At 50.5% G+C, this 15636-nt stretch overlaps 7 protein-coding genes across 7 annotated transcripts; 4 read left to right on the top strand and 3 right to left on the bottom strand.

Moving 5' to 3' along the window:
• Positions 1 to 34: 34 nt before the first annotated feature.
• Aspvir_003408 (uncharacterized protein) lies at positions 35 to 1937 on the bottom strand (the record flags this gene model as incomplete). Its single annotated transcript, XM_043274992.1, has 2 exons — positions 35 to 955; positions 1011 to 1937. 2 exons carry the CDS (start codon positions 1935 to 1937, stop codon positions 35 to 37), a joined length of 1848 nt encoding a protein of 615 aa, XP_043130927.1.
• A 2629-nt stretch (positions 1938 to 4566) lies between these two features.
• Positions 4567 to 5121, top strand: pfy1 (profilin; the record flags this gene model as incomplete). Its single annotated transcript, XM_043274991.1, has 3 exons — positions 4567 to 4647; positions 4769 to 4903; positions 4990 to 5121. 3 exons carry the CDS (start codon positions 4567 to 4569, stop codon positions 5119 to 5121), a joined length of 348 nt encoding a protein of 115 aa, XP_043130926.1.
• A 609-nt stretch (positions 5122 to 5730) lies between these two features.
• Positions 5731 to 6439, bottom strand: Aspvir_003406 (Got1 family protein; the record flags this gene model as incomplete). Its single annotated transcript, XM_043274990.1, has 5 exons — positions 5731 to 6027; positions 6109 to 6124; positions 6186 to 6234; positions 6328 to 6354; positions 6409 to 6439. 5 exons carry the CDS (start codon positions 6437 to 6439, stop codon positions 5731 to 5733), a joined length of 420 nt encoding a protein of 139 aa, XP_043130925.1.
• Positions 6440 to 7418: 979 nt separating this feature from the next.
• Positions 7419 to 7976, bottom strand: Aspvir_003405 (uncharacterized protein; the record flags this gene model as incomplete). The annotated part of the gene is made up of 1 exon (XM_043274989.1): positions 7419 to 7976. One exon carries the CDS (start codon positions 7974 to 7976, stop codon positions 7419 to 7421), a length of 558 nt encoding a protein of 185 aa, XP_043130924.1.
• Positions 7977 to 8388: 412 nt separating this feature from the next.
• Positions 8389 to 8817, top strand: Aspvir_003404 (DASH complex subunit DAD4; the record flags this gene model as incomplete). Its single annotated transcript, XM_043274988.1, has 5 exons — positions 8389 to 8391; positions 8445 to 8501; positions 8554 to 8598; positions 8652 to 8736; positions 8789 to 8817. 5 exons carry the CDS (start codon positions 8389 to 8391, stop codon positions 8815 to 8817), a joined length of 219 nt encoding a protein of 72 aa, XP_043130923.1.
• A 538-nt stretch (positions 8818 to 9355) lies between these two features.
• Aspvir_003403 (actin-related protein ARP5) lies at positions 9356 to 11842 on the top strand (the record flags this gene model as incomplete). The annotated part of the gene is made up of 5 exons (XM_043274987.1): positions 9356 to 9551; positions 9617 to 9937; positions 9984 to 10924; positions 10974 to 11750; positions 11810 to 11842. 5 exons carry the CDS (start codon positions 9356 to 9358, stop codon positions 11840 to 11842), a joined length of 2268 nt encoding a protein of 755 aa, XP_043130922.1.
• Positions 11843 to 13999: 2157 nt separating this feature from the next.
• On the top strand, positions 14000 to 14669 carry Aspvir_003402 (uncharacterized protein; the record flags this gene model as incomplete). Its single annotated transcript, XM_043274986.1, has 4 exons — positions 14000 to 14143; positions 14193 to 14296; positions 14350 to 14472; positions 14540 to 14669. The coding sequence occupies 4 exons, from the start codon at positions 14000 to 14002 to the stop codon at positions 14667 to 14669; spliced, it is 501 nt and encodes a 166-aa protein (XP_043130921.1).
• Between the last annotated feature and the right edge of the window lie 967 nt (positions 14670 to 15636).

Here is a 15636-nt window from a genome sequence, read left to right as displayed (position 1 = left end):
TGCATAGAATGACCCCGAATGCTCACGGAGGGATTTATATAGTTTCGATGCTGGCGTCCTGCGAATTCCCACGCCGATGGCCGTAGTGCGCGTCTCGTACCTGCGGCGTCTTCGCCTGTCGGACTACGAGCCTCTCGTCGGGACTCAGTCTCTCCGCCCTTGGCCTGATGGGCACGATGACCTGCTTCTTTCCTCGCGAGACGGAGACGGATCTGGCGATAGAGACTTCAACCTTGGGGATGGGGTCGATGGCCTCGGTCGCTTCGGTGTCCTCGTTATCGTCGCTGAGGGGCATGCGTGTGGTCGAGAACCGGGAGATTGCGGAAAGAGTTTCCATTGGAGATATATTGCGCTCGGTCTTGTCACGCGCAGCGGAGTTGATGGGTGAGAGGTGGGGTGACGGGGCGGAGCTTATGCTGGACCTTGTGGATGGCAAGGCTTGCGTGTTAATCGTTAGGGCCAAGGGTGGTGTTCTCTGCCTTGGGCTGGGAGTTGGGTTCTGAATAGGGCTCGGACTTGGACTTGAGGCCTCCCTTGTCGGCTTCTTGCTGATGATTTCCCATTCAGGCTCCTGTTCTTTGTCCAGGTAGATTTTCGTCTGTTTGAGTTTGTGCAGAAGGCTTTCTTCCTCAGTAGAGTCCATTGACACTGTTGACAGAATCGACGAGACAGAGTTCTTGGTTTGATGCGACACGGGGGACTTGATGGATGGACTCTGCACCATCAAGAGGATGTGATTTGGATCATTTGTGGGTGTCTGTCGGCCTAATCCAGCGAGCGATGTCTGGCTTCGATGGAAAGGGCTGGGGCCTCTTGGTATGTTCTGAGAACCCAGAACCTTCGACGCCTTACAGATAGGTGCTTGCGCGGGGAACAGATTGAAGCTGTGAAGTCGTGGTTGCGGCGATGTCGCCCGTCGTCGAGGTGGTTGAAAGTCCGGTGATGGTATGGATGCCTAATCACGGCTTCAGTCAAAGAAACATAGTTGCGCAGAAAATCAGGATACATACACCTGGCGTTGGGATCCTCACATCTTCCAAAGTCTTACTCCGCCTCTTCAACAACGAGGGCTGGTTTCGATTCAAAACACCGCCAAACATGACACTATACCTTTCTAGCTGGATGTCGGGAATGTCGATTTGCAGAAAAGGTCCTGCAGTGGGTGGCTTCGCACCAGGTACAAGGTCCTTATTCTTGGCTGAGCCTTGAGGAGCCGTCTCCAGGTTGCTTCGAACGTAGGATTTGGGTTCATTCCCCCCATCGGTACACGGCCATATTTCTAGGTGGGGAGGATTAGGAGGCGTAGGAGCCATGTTCTCAGCCTCCAATTTCCCAGCCTCGCATTGGCGTTCGTAGTCGACTGAATGGGTGGACTCCTGTAGAGGCCACTCCTCGTTACAGCGAAGCTGATAGAATGGCTGGTTGGGGGTAGCTGGCCATGCATTCTTTGCCTTGAACAATCCGCCAATCTTCCTCCATTTGCTCGGTTTGCGCTTTGAGGGTTTCGTTTGGGGCGAGGCTTTTTCGGAGCTCGCCGAAGTTGAAACAGGCGGCTGTTCTTGCATTTGCGAGAGTATACTCTGCGGCTCGGCCATGCGAGGGCTACCTAAGGCTATGCCGATCATGTTTGCATTCGGATCGTCATCAGGGCTCTTGGGTAAAGGTACTGCTTCAGCGGGAGGTACGGCGATCTGAAAGTCGAAACCGGGATTGAGAGATTGCCCCTTCTTGATCGATTTACGCCCATCTGCTGTTCTGGGGCGCTGAAAGTCCCATTGCGCAACAGCGCGGTTTACAGGGCGGCTGTTGTTGGTCACGCTCTCGACGTCTCTCAGATCTGTCCGTGGTAATGGGTCCGAATACTTCAGAACAGGGTTTGACATGATCTCTATTGCCTCTGGCGCGCGCGACCTCCCTAAGAAGATGCCTCGAGCCATTCTGCTGGCCGACTGCTGGTGCAGCCGTTCCCGCAAGAACAAGGAAACGAAGCGAGAGTACAAGGAGAAATGGAAAGAGTGAACGAGAGTCTAGAGAATGAACGAAGGACACAGTCTCGAAATTAAAAAAGAGTAAACGAATGGACAGCCTTCCAGAAGGCCTTCGGAGTGGTTGTGAGCAATGGCGGAGTGAGAAAGCAGCATTAGCAACGACAGCGAGAGTGGCCTTCAAGTCTGATAATAAAGGGAGGCCCAGCCACGATTCGCTCTGGTGTCTAGTAACTAACCATTGTGGAGCAACAGGAACAGATTGCCTCTGGTTGATATTGTTGGTAGCGGGCTGGCTAGTGTCAGATTTTAGATTAAATGTAGATTTGACGACGCCATCAGATATTTATCTAAGGGACACTTCATCTAGCGCCGCCTCGGGACAAGAGACGATCAGTCGAATAATCTGTGTAGCGCGAGCTGTATACTGTCCATCTGACCAGCATCGTCGGGAAGAGTCGCGCTGAGCGATGCCAGTGCATCAGCGCACACTGCAGTCAGGCCATGAAGAGTCGCACAGGACGCTTGATTTGATTGCGGTATCGAAAGTTGTCGCAGGATTCGAGTCCAATGACCCAATGTCCAACCACGGGGCGTGCAAGATTCGAGTATTCCGCTGGCGTACCAATACTAACAACATCAAATGAAAGGATTCGGGAGCTCCTGTTAGGATGCCCGAGACATTAAAGTGCGAAGTTTCATTCTATCTGAAACAACGGCGGATCAGCCAATGATCTTTCCACGCCCGCGAGACTAAGGTAGTTTCAATCTCACACATCTGGCTAGAACCCCGGGCTGTCCTCTCCGTCCACGTAATGAATTGGCAGTCATGGTACCTTGGCAATAATCATGGGAGAAGCGTGATGATCAACAAGTAGAGTAGATATATGTTAAGCGCCAGGAGCTGCCCTAGCCAGCACTGGCCTCTTGTCACGCTATGATTTTGCAATAAGGCTGAGTCGTCCGGTAATTCGCCCAGTGGTCTGAAAACTTCGGGGAGGATTTTCGCAATGGACAATGATTTAGACTAGAACACAGAGACCTCCCTTCACGTGAGATTGCAATGGAAGTGGTTATCCCACTGGCAAGGCAATTATGAACCTCGCGATGAAAACAAATCCCATGTAGCTATTTCAATTGCGAATGTTGTGTGACTAGATGAAAAGCACCCTGCATCGTATTGTGCCTATCAATAACATTTTCCCGCATCATCGGCTACCTTATTCTTACATGAAGCGACATAGGAAACGGTAAGGTCATCCGCCACGATAGAGTCGTGGGAAGATGTCTTCGAGGCTATTGCAGAGCTTTAAGGTGACGAGGCAAACTATTCTTGTAGGGAGTCTGTTGAACGAATATTCAGTGCCGTCGGATGAGTCAAGTTTAGTCCAAGTCTTGTGCAAGGAGAGGTTATTTAAGCAAAGAAAACAATAATCCCAAAGCAGCAAGAGACACACATGATCGCCGCGTGACTGGCTGACTAGTGTACAACGATGACAGGCACGTGCCCCATACAAATCTATGAGCCCATGAGTCAAAGACATCAAGTACTACTCAGGCTACGACATCTCAAGATAGGCACCGAGCATCCCTTCAGTATGACGAGAGTCGGGCGCATACATGGACAAGACTCAAACAGTTCAGACCAGAACAGGCGGTGAAGGGGAGCCTTGGGAAGGCCAAAGACAAACTCTGCTGATCGGTGGGTGTTGCTGGGTTTCTGTTCAAAGTGGAACTGTGGAAAGAGACTTGGACGTACTTAGACAAAGCAGAAGAATAGCCTAGCAACTATCGTCAACTATCGTCAACTAAAGTGGTTGGCTTTCAAACTAGAGCCGTTGCGATACAACTGCTGAGAGTGACAGGATGGAGACGCTGGATAGTACATATCAGGGTACATTTTGGGGATTAATATATCAACAGGCCCTAGAATGAGACTTTGGATAATATTCTGAGAGCGAGGAATGGAATCAATTGTCAGTCACAGACTCGCCAACTCTCAGTATTACTTACCATCACGAAGAACAATGGCGGGGCGTTGCCTCCAAGACGGATAGGATAGCCCACCCCACCTTAACCTGACTTTACCTACCTTAGCTTGTCATTGCTGTCTCTTTCGCCCACCACTCTAAATATCACCTTGTGCTCTCTTCCCCTCTTTAACCCACAACCACCATCATCATCTCCAACTTTTTTGCTGTGACTTCTTGTCGCCTTCTTTCCTCCTATTTCCGTCAGTTTAATCCCTGCTGGTCCATCCCTCTTGGCTGGTCTTAACTAACGACTCGACAATATAGCTTCCCCTTATCCGCTCTATACACGACCACCAACATGGGTCAGCACTCGGCAGTTTGGCAAGGTACGGCTATTGCGTTGGATATGTCGTTATAGACTTTAGCTGGATTTGCAATCCTCTATGGTTATTACAGAAGATAAAAACAAAGCTAACATCTGAATTCTACCGAACAGGATATGTTGATTCCAGGTATCGTACATCCCACCTCTACCCCGCCTTCGCTGCATCACCAATCTTTCTTCGAAATCCGCATCTTTTCTGACCTGAGCCAAATCTACCAGTCTGATGGGCTCCGGCCAGTTTGACAAGGCCGCCATCCTGAGCTACGACTTCTCCGACGTCGAGGCCCAGTCCCCTACTTTCCAGGTATGAAGAACGTTCCGACATTGGCATCACATTTGGCGGAGCGCCGGCCCAGTCTCTGGCAATGTCCATGGAAACAAGCACCCTCCTGATCACGTCAATAACTTTTTTCGCCTCGCTATAGATCTCGAAGGAGGAAATCGCGGGTCTGAAGGCTGCTTTTGACAAGCCCGGCAGTGCTTTCGAAACCGGTTTCGTGGTCGGAGGAGACAAGTTCGTCGCCATCAGGGCTGATGACCGCAGTCTCTACGGCAAGAAGGTATTCAACTACATTTTCATATGCAGTTACCGACCTTTGAGGTTAGGGGTTGGGAAATGGTGAACGCTAATGGTTGATCACTATAGGGCAAGGAGGGTATCGTCGTCGTCAAGGCCGTCTCTTGCGTCATGGTCGCCCACCACGGCGAGGCCGTCCAGACCACCAACGCCGCAGCCGTTGTCGAGAACCTCGTCGACTACATCAACAACCCCCGGTAGGGCGATAGAGGAACGCGGAAAAATGAAGTTGTCTTGATTGTTCGATTTTCTATTTCTATTTTTATTCCGAAACGGCAGAAGAGCGGTGTACCACTTTTTCCTTAGTCGGATGTGAAACTATGCTGGTGACCTTTCTTCTCAGCGTCATGTCTTAATTGTCCATAGCACGTAGATATCTTCAATATGTACTGGTTTAGTACACTCGCAATTCTAGAGATGACAAAATCATATGCTATATTCCAAGCCCTTAGGCACGATCGCGATGCACACCAAGCGTTGGATTTGCCTGTTTCTATTCTATGTATGATATAGCGCATCGAAGAAAGATAAGAGCCGGTGGCAGGAGACTGCTACCGACGCACGAAGGATTAGTAATTACAAAATATAAGAATTATATCACATCAGCTCATACGGACCCAATCCATTTTAGCCTCGCTCAAACGCCAATGAAGCGAAACTGCGGAAGCGGTCGTGATCTTCACGCCGTGTCATGGCCGTCTTGACATCATGTCTGTATAGTCGTACACGTAACATCGTCGATACTCCTATTCGTCCCCGGTGGAAGACTCTCGTCCGAGGACAGGCGATTTCCGGCGTGCGTTGTGGCTATTATACCGGGAGCTCTGCGTTCCGTCTCCCACCTGCCAGGGTCTCCAAGGCCGTCTTGATATAAGGACCGACGACCGGTATGTTTCCTGCGAATTGACCGATTGTTACGAGGAAATCGCCGAAGAGGATGAAGAGACCGTATAATTCGATGAGGAAACCTGCCAGTGGCCAGCGGAACAGTATGAGGAGGATGCCTGCTGCGAAGGCGGCAGTGCCCTTGAGTTTTTGGCGGCGCGAGAAGAAGGCGAGTGTCCGTTGAAATCCAATGATTAACGTCAAGCCGATGAGGAAAAGGACCTGGTGCGACATCAGTTATGGTCTTTGCGAAGGTTGTCGCGTGATCAATAGCAGCGGGATTTGCGAGGATGGGGTACATACGTTTCCCATCGCGAGCCTGTGTTAGGTCCCAACGTTAGCATCAATGCTCCCAAAGGATATATCAAAAGGATACATACAGCGAACGATCAAAGAACATCAGAACGCCTCCGAACAGGAACAGGCCCCCTATAGCCGCACCACGTCAGTCCCTGGCTGAGCATAACGGCGGAACGAAGAAAAGGGGAGAGGATCCACGGTAGTGGATTCGGTCTTGCCTACCTGCAGAACAAAAGATAACACCAATTTCTGATATACATGTTAGCAAGCGCTTCTGATCGGATAATGCTCCGACGGTCCTACTTTGGTTGTCCGAAAGCCACATGGTGGGCATCTTGAAGGTTTGTCAGGTGAATCGCGGAGAGTATTGTACACTGTACTCAAATTGAAGGGACTCGTTGCTCGCGTATAGGGATCACAGGTCAGCCGAGTGTCGCGACGACGAGTGCTTTATATTCAGGGAGAAATCTGGAGTTGTTGTACTCGAATTTCTCAGCTTCGCCTTCCGGTCTGGCAGAAACTCAAGCAATCTCCCTAGAACTCTGTAAATAAACGCATGCTCCCAACATTTTCGTTTCTGCCACGTTCGTTTTTGGTTCTGAGGATGGTCTATGCCGGATGCGGTGGGCGGTCTGTTGCGCTTGGACGTCCTACCGAAAACCCGCACAATTGGGTGTTTTTCTCTCGTGTCCTCTTGCCTCCTCTGCCAAAGCGACTTGCAACGAGCTTACGATGGCCTATTGATGGCCCTGTTTCCGCTTTCTATAATTTAAGATGCTGAAATCCTATTCAGGCGGAAAGGTTCTCATTGGACTAACTACGAAAATTCCATTAGAAGACCTATCAAGATCCGAACTCGGAATTATTAAAGGATGAATCGGATAATGTCCAGAATTGATAAGCCATGATCAATCTGGGGTTCGCAACCCCTTCGCTCATGAGATTCCTTTTGCCGCTTCCTGGCCTCTGCCATATACAACCCAAGTATACGCCGCGACGACAGCATCCCCTGGATGCTGTAACTGACGTTCCGTCCGTGGAGCGTCGGTAATAGTCGAGTGCTTCAGCACGAGGCGAAGATCGATTCTCGTAAAGATCACGAATAAGCCGGAGCGCTTTCTTGAACCTGTCTCGAGAGGGGCACGGCGGGTGGAAAGGGTTTGACTGTGTTGGTCGTACATGCACTTGTATCTTGCAAGTGATAGTCTGAATAGAGCAACAAATTAATCTTTGAATTCGGAGTGTCTATATTGTAACCTACCTGCTCTTGGTGTGCAGGAACGTAGAACTTTCGTAAGATGATGGATAACCGTCTATTTCAGCACGACATGAGCTCCTCTCAGTTCGAGATAGCTCTCTGGAACACCTTGGCTCAATGTCCGAATGACCCCAAACACCTCTTTATCATGGTATCTGAGCCGAGTCTTGGGGTCTGTGTATGGTGCCGGAAGCCCCGTGATATCGCAGTAGCGCGTGTGCTGTGACGGATGGAGTGATGGAGCCGATTCGATGTTGGTATATGTCACCGCTGGCCCCGATGGAAGCATTGCCCTTGCGTTCTTCTCCAAGACGAGCGTCGATAGGCTCTGCGCCGCCTGGGCGATGTTCGTGCGAGCGGCGCTTTCAACGGGCGTTTGGCTGCCGTCGGTGCTGGGTTGTAAAGGAGTCGATGCGCCAGAGTTCGCCTGTGTCGCCATAACAGATGCCTCCTTTCTGGAGTTCTCGGAGATAAGTTGTTTGACGTTCTTGTTGCGACGCTGCGATGGCCTCCAGTGCGGGTTGCGGAAGGGGCGTGGAACCTGGGCGATGTCCAGGCGGTTGAGGAGTTGCTGATGCTCCTGACTTTCGGCAGGAGTAGGAGGGGCACCCATGATTGATGATTTTTTGTGAAACGACGATGCGGATGGAGTGGATGATGCGCGGTCTTGACGTTGTAGAGAATCTTAATCTTGATGTCGCGGTAGAAGCTCAAAGTGTCTGGAACATGGTCATCCGCTGGTACGGTAACCAGATGACAAACGGCGGACACTCTCCAAAGTGACCTGGCGCAGTGTTGGGGAACAGAATAGCTGTTGAACGTTCAAGTCCAAATCTCTGAAAATTGGAATTTTATTTTCAGATCATATTCTAAATACTTCCTGTCGCCCATTGCGCGCAGCGACAGCAGGGAAATAAAGACAACTGTAGATCACGTGATACTTGTAGATGATACCTAATAGTCGCGCAACAAATAAACATTGCCTCTACCGAGTACATCACGCCCATCTCGATAACAAGTCAAAAATGGTAGGTTGGAAATGGAGCCTTTCTTTACTTGGTAAACTGATCAAAAACCTTAGGAGAGTCCACACGAGCACCAGCAAGCGCTATTGCTTTCTCGAATTATTGGCAACATTGTATGTTACTATCCCCACGTTGTTGAAGGCCTGCATGACTGATTGCCGGTAGGAGAAACTCAATGAGTCAATCATGGTCATGAACAAGAGCCTCCAGGTACGCTTCTTCTGCTCATGTTTAATGGCATGATGCTCACGGCGGTCTATCAGGAGGTCAACATCCAGAACATGAACGTGGAGCTTGTGGCTCAGATGTTCAAGAACTACCAGTCTAACGTTCTCTTCCACTTGGAAGGTATGGGTTGTCCTACCTCATGGAAGGCTACAGTGTTGCTGATCTGATGTAGCTACGCAGAATCTGAAGGAGCCGTCATAAGGACGATGGGATTGTCCACCTTGTTTCTCTGAATTTAGCTTGTAATGAATGATAACGATCTCATATTTCAATCCAGTTTTTCTCATTCTTCTCCCCCTTTTCTGTAGACTCTGAGCAAGAATTGAGCAAAAAGCGATGAGGTTAGAGAGAGCAAGAGTAAGCAGTCAATAAAGACCTATTATGCAAATCTACAGGCAATGCATCTCCAAAGAGACAACATGGATGTTGATTGCCTGTGAGTGGAGCAATCTCATCAACTGCCACTCAGGCTTGGCAGTATACAAACGCCGCCAGAGTCGCTTCGCTCTCCGCCGAGCAAAGCTGGGGATCCGGATCTCAGATTCCTCCTTCCGATCGCCCTTCACAGTCAACGCTCGCTCCGTCATCCACCGATTCAGAGCAGCAGCATCGTGCGCATATTGGGAATCGCCAAATCGCTTCTATTCTGTTACCTCCTGCTTGCAACAGATTTGACGATGCGGTGAATCGCCCACGGACCTGAGTTGCTGCACCGATTTGTCCTCTACAGCTAGTCGCCATGACGATTACCTCAGTGCAGACCCTTTCGCCCGGTCGCCTTGCGGTCACTCCAACCGAGAAGAACGCGGCGAAGCCTCCTCCGAAAATATACAATGTCCAGGATAATCCGTTCAAAGGGTATCAACCGCCGCAACCTGATGGGTACGAACGGAGCAGGGCGAAGCCCGCTACAAGCGCTATCGTGATCGATAATGGTCGGTTTTATTTCACTTGTTTTCGATGACTGCCATAACATACTGACGCTGGTTTGCTATTATAGGATCAAGTCTTCTCAAGGCGGGCTGGTCTTTCGACAAGTCGCCGCGCCTCATCCTCCCCCCTGTGATGAGTCGGTACCGCGATCGAAAGCTCAACAAAGCTTGTCAATTTATCGGTTACGACGCCTATGTGGATGCCACGACTCGAGGTCAGCTGCGGTATGCTTTTGACCCTGGTACAAATGTGGTTGGAAACTGGGATGTAATGGAGGGATTGCTGGACTACGTGTTCATCAAGCTGGGAGTTGATGGGGCCAACGGAGGCGTTGATCGGCCTATCGTAATGACAGAGCCGATCGCGAATCTGAACTACCCCAGAAGATGTGAGTAAACGCTTGTTCTGCAAGGACTGTGATCTGACCCGCATAGTGATGAACGAGATCCTGTTCGAGTGCTATTCGGCACCATCTGTCGCTTACGGAATCGACTCATTATTTTCGTACCGGTACAACAAAGGCACCGATGGTCTGATTGTCTCCTCGTCCCACACATCGACGCATGTCATCCCTGTCCAGAACTCGAAAGCCTTGCTCTCGAATTGCTCGCGGTTGAACTGGGGTGGCATGCATGCGTCAGAGTACTTGCTCAAGCTTATGAAGCTAAAGTACCCCACGTTTCCCGCCCGAATGACCGAAAGCCAGATGGAAGATTTGGTTCACAAGCATTGCTACGTATCTACAGACTATGACCGCGAGCTGAGCAGCTATCTCGAGTGGACAGGGCTTGAGGACAGGGACCATGTCATTCAATATCCTTTTACGGAGCATGTGGTGCCAGAGAAAACTGAGGAGGAACTGGCGCGGATTGCAGAGCGGAAGAAGGAGAGTGGACGTCGCCTGCAGGAGCAAGCTGCAAAAATGCGGCTCGAAAAGTTGATGAAGAAAGAGCAGGAGCTGGAGTACTGGAAGGATTTACAGCGTGGACTTGCGTCTGAAACGAAGAAGGAAGCGAGGCGCATCTTGGACTCTGAGGATCTGAAAGATGAGGCACATCTAGACCGGCTGATTCGTGACCTCGAACGATCCATCAAGCGCTCTAGAAACCGAGATCTAGGAGTCGAAGAGACTGAAGAGCCTCCTGAAGATATGTCTTTCCCACTTCTGGATGTTCCGGACGAAGAGCTGGACGAGGCAGGCTTGAAGGAGAAGCGTCACCAGCGACTCATGAAGTCGAACATCGAGGCTCGGCAGCGTGCCAAGGCCGAGAAGGAACGCGAGAAGGCACGAAGAGAGGAAGAGGAGCGACTGGATCGGGAGAAGCGTGAGAACGACTTTGAGAACTGGGTTGCCGAACGAAGAGCTGCTCGCCAGGTGGGTTGGTTCCTACCGTGAATTTGGCAGCATAACTAACTGTTCGTAGAATATCCTGCAAAAGATCAAGGAGCGCGATAGGATGAAGGCGGATCTGGGCAATCGCAAGTCGCTCGCCAGCCAAATGCGTATGAAAACCCTTGCAAACCTCGCTGCGGATGGGCCGAAGAAGCGAAGGAGAGGTGGTGACGACGATGATTTCGGCGCCAACGATGAGGACTGGGGTGTTTATCGCACAGTGGCGACCGGGGAACAGAGTGACGAGGAGGAAGAGGAAGACCTCGGCGAAATGCTCGACAACGTTGAGAACGAGCTTCTTCAGTACGATCCCGAGTTTACAGAGAACCACACTCTCGCTGCGCAGTCTGACTGGACCAAGAGCCTGGTACATGTTTTCCTGCGTGGACCCTGGCCATTTGACCCTGAAAGTCAGCGTGAGGCTAATCAGATCCATCTCAATGTTGAGCGGATCCGAGTGCCCGAGGTCGTTTTCAAGCCATCGATTGCCGGAATCGACCAGGCTGGCCTCTTGGAGATTGCGGCCGGTATCGTTAACCAGCGGTTCTCTAACCCAGAGGATCAGGCCAAACTGCTGCGTGACGTGTTCCTCACCGGCGGCAACACTCTCTTCAAAGGATTCGATGAGCGAATTCGCAACGAGTTTGGGGGATACCTACCTGTAGATGCGCAACTGAATGTGCGCCGGGCCTCGGACGCGGTGCTGGACGCATGGAAGGGTGCAGCACAATGGGCATCCGGATCGGGATTGAAGAATTACTCTGTGTCGCGGGAGGAATATCTGGAAAAAGGAAGCGAGTACATTAAGGTACGTCAGGTGATGTATCTCCTGAGACGGTTGGAGTGGAATGACTAACGATGCAATAGGAGCACGACCTGGGGAATGTCACCTCGTGGTAATATGGTTTGACTCCACATGGATTCAATTCAGGCATTCACAACAAGGGTGAGGACGAAGAGATCTACCTCTTACTATGTTTGTATTTATAGCGTGAGGACAGGACTTAGGGAGTCTGGCGTCAGGGCAAGGGCATCACATTTGTGTGAAGGGTTCGCCCAGGTGCAGGTTGATTCAAAAGTCATACTACGAATCGCTTGTGATGTAATAGTGTTATGGTACTTGGATAGTAGAAAAAGACCAATCGCATAGATCATGCTTGATGGATTTTTCAATCTGTAACTGGTGGATCAAAGGACCGTTGTACTGCCCAGACATTCTACTGCAGATGCACAAGTACCTGCACAGCTAGGCAGACCGACTCCTCCAAAGACGGGGTTGAGTACAAGGTTTCAGACCTTCGGCAAGGGATTGAACGAGCATTCTCCTATGGTAGATAGACAGCAAAGAGAGTTCAATCATTTGACCCATGCTAAGACCCCTGTCTGCGGTCGGACTTTTCTCGGATGGAAAATGAGGTGACAGTATGAAGGCTCAAAGCATACGACGGTCTGCTTTCCCGTACGGTTATTCGGTCAATAATATTAATGAACTTCAAACATCATTGCAGCGAATTAGCGAGGGTCCATCCCTCTCGTTGCAGATCTCAGCCCTGTAGACTGAAAGTAAGTTCTGCCTCTATTGACAAGGCTGAAAGTCAATCCCGTCGCGAAGCCGATGGATCAAATCCTGTGCATAGGTGCCGACTGTTCCGCAATAAGACAAAGAAACCTGTGCTGGTCTGGAGATTGTCGGATGCGCGACGATGCTCATTCACATGATTGTTGCAGGTGTCTTCTGTAGGGGGATCTACTGGTTGGTTCTGCTTGTCGATCATGTCCTACTTCCTTGAACCTTCCCACTATTGGCGCTACTGCTGGAGTCAAAGCCAATCCCAACGTCGATTCAATAATGAGAAAAGACCATAGACTAGAGGAATACAGAAGGTTGAGAAAAGCATCTCTTGTGATCATCTGATTCTGTTACTCGGTCGGTCAGTCCATCAATGGGATCCTCGTTGGAAGCCGTGTCTCCCGGCTCGGGAAATGCCAAACCTTTGAACGAAGCTGGCCTGATAGCAATGTGTATTATCGGGTCCCTTATCCGTGATGATTCTCCGTCGAGTCAGTTGTACCTCTGATGATAACTGGTTAGAGATGTTCCTACTCTCCAAGTAAGAGACCGCCAGACTTGTGTGTTCCCCTCTCGGTCAATGCATGCAGATCGAATCGCCTGATACTTTCCTCCACATTCCAGCTGTTATTGATGATGACAACAAGGTTCTGAATTGACTTCCGACTAGTGACTACTAGCGGGATAATTGATCAGCTTTCTCAAGTCTTCACAAAAAGCCGCCTGCAGACGATCTCCTCGATTCCGCTGGTTGCCGACTGGACATCTTTCCTCATGACTCACGCAACACCAGCTCAAAAGTCTAGTCCGGCTGCAGTGAGTCCATCCTGTCCTTGTTTGTGTACGTCCTCGGACTCCATCCGGATACCTACACCTTCCCGTGCAGATCAGACCGGTTTCTGATGATCAATTTGCAGCCCGATGGGAACCCCTTTGATTGAGGATTAGGCTTCTCCCCCGCTTGTGAGACAACAGTATGCTGCATACCGCATTGACGCGATAGAATCCACTGGAACTGCCTTTGGGGCCTTCTTCCAGCATGTACCCATTACGGTATGCAAGGTGGGCTGGGTGAGCTCGGTTGCTTGTACCACCCATCTCGAGCCAATCACCGTCGTTGCTCGTTCACGGTGCAGATGAACAATCAAGTTCTGGACTCCTTGCATCGGAAAGAAAAAGAAAGCTATGACACATCTGGGGAGAGCAAGCATGTCTGTATGCTTTGTGGACTATGCCCCTTTGGCCGCAGTGCAGTGCCCGTGACGCAGGACGCATGAAGCGAACCTGGATTCCGGTTGATTCAGCTCGCTCTGATACCCCTCGTTGATGTATAAAGTCTGCGTCCAGTCCGTCCCTAACTTGCTGTCTCTTGGTATATCAACCATCGACGCGCTGGTTGGCTCTGCGGCACACGACTACACTTCGCTGCAGCACAAACTCCTGTCCCTGCCTTTACATCTTCATCTACCATCAAAAAAATAAAAGCCATGTTCTCGAGTGCCGCTGCTCGTCCGCTGCAGCTCATCACTCGCGTGATGCAGTGGTCCAGCGCTGTCGTCGTGATGGGCATCACGTCCTACTTCATCCACCTTGGTCCTCGCGGCCAGCATCTTCTCTACCAGGAAGTCATCGTATGTCTCCACTTTCGTATCCCATCAAGTCTGTATACTGACGAGATAGTCCACACTGTCGGTCGCCTTCTTCCTACCGGCCTTCATCTCCCCGTTCATGCCCACGGTCCTGAGCAAATTCGTCCTCGCTATCGACGTCATCTTCTCATACCTGTATGCTTCTCCCCTTCTCTCTCACAGCCCGATAGAAGCTAACAAAACCAAAGCTGGCTCACGGCCTTCATCTTCGCCGCGCAAGACTACAACGAGCAGAACTGCTACTTCAACGCCCCCCCGTTCATCGACTGCAGCAAGAAAAAGGCCAACGAGGCTTTTATCTTCTTGGCTTTGTATGTTCCTGCCCGCCTTGCATGCCTTTTGGGTTTTGAGAGTGTGGTAGCTAACGGCTGCAAACAGCTTCTTCACCTTCGTCGGGATGTTCCTCGAGATCGCCTCCCTTTCGGCATACCGTCGCGAGAATGCGCCCGTCCGCGAGAAGAATGTCCACAGCGCTGCGCCTGCCACTACTACTACTACGGCGGTCTAGGTGCCTGCGTTGTGATCGCTAACCGCTTTCTGCGGCTGGTATGATCGGTTAGGGGACGCCTAGCAATGAAGGATGAAGCTACGAGGTGATGACACACGAGCCGGGATTATCGTGATTCTCGTCTGGGATGAACGATGAGCAGGCTCGTATGAGGGAAGCGATGCGTGGATTTCTCGATGACGTTAATGTTTAGTACTAATACCCATACCATACCCCTAATGATGTGATGTAGTCGTTGGTTGAATGATGTTGTGGAGATACCCACGTTTGTCCGCTTTGAGTCTCAGATAACCAATTATCCTTTTCGATGATGCATTCATTCATTGATTTGAGTCTATATTGCAAGATTTCATCTTCCGATGAGATGCTTACCGTCGGAAGTGCAGTGTCTGGCAGCGTTAGTATACCATAGTCTCGATGCAGCTGTCTCGGGGCCTGAGTTGTGTGCAAGTGCGCGCTCAACAATACCTCGAAAGACCTCAATCGTCAAGGTGCGCTTTCCAGGTAAGTGTCGATGTGACGCTTCGGAAGACAAGAGTAGACAGAATATACCAGCTCGATAAAAAGCCCAGACTGCGGACAAGGCTGCTACGGAAGGCGAGGAACGGAGCGGAAAAGGGGGAACACAAGACGGACATCCTGCGAACGAAAGGACCAGGCGGAGTAGACCAGGATAGCGAGGTCACCACATCGAGCTGAAGAATAGACTGAGAAGCTGAAAGAAGGCGAAACGGAATGATTAAGTATTCGAGAATAAGGAGGCAGGTGACAAGGACGAAAGGAGATGGAGGCTCAATAAGACGAGGCTAAAGCGGAAGACAAGGGTAACGAGGAGTCGGGCGGCAGTTTGACGAGGAAATAACAAGGGAGGTCCTTGATTACATGGGGTCACTAGGTAAGTAGGTAGTGCGGTTGCCCGACAGCAATGGACGGGTCGAAAGACTTCCATGCATCTTTTGAATTGCAA

The sequence above is a fragment of the Aspergillus viridinutans genome (genome assembly GCF_018404265.1).
Source record: "Aspergillus viridinutans IFM 47045 DNA, scaffold_15, whole genome shotgun sequence".
Classification (NCBI taxonomy): domain Eukaryota; kingdom Fungi; phylum Ascomycota; class Eurotiomycetes; order Eurotiales; family Aspergillaceae; genus Aspergillus; species Aspergillus viridinutans.
Note: the sequence above shows the minus strand (reverse complement) of the source record. Positions and strands in the feature narration are given on the sequence as shown.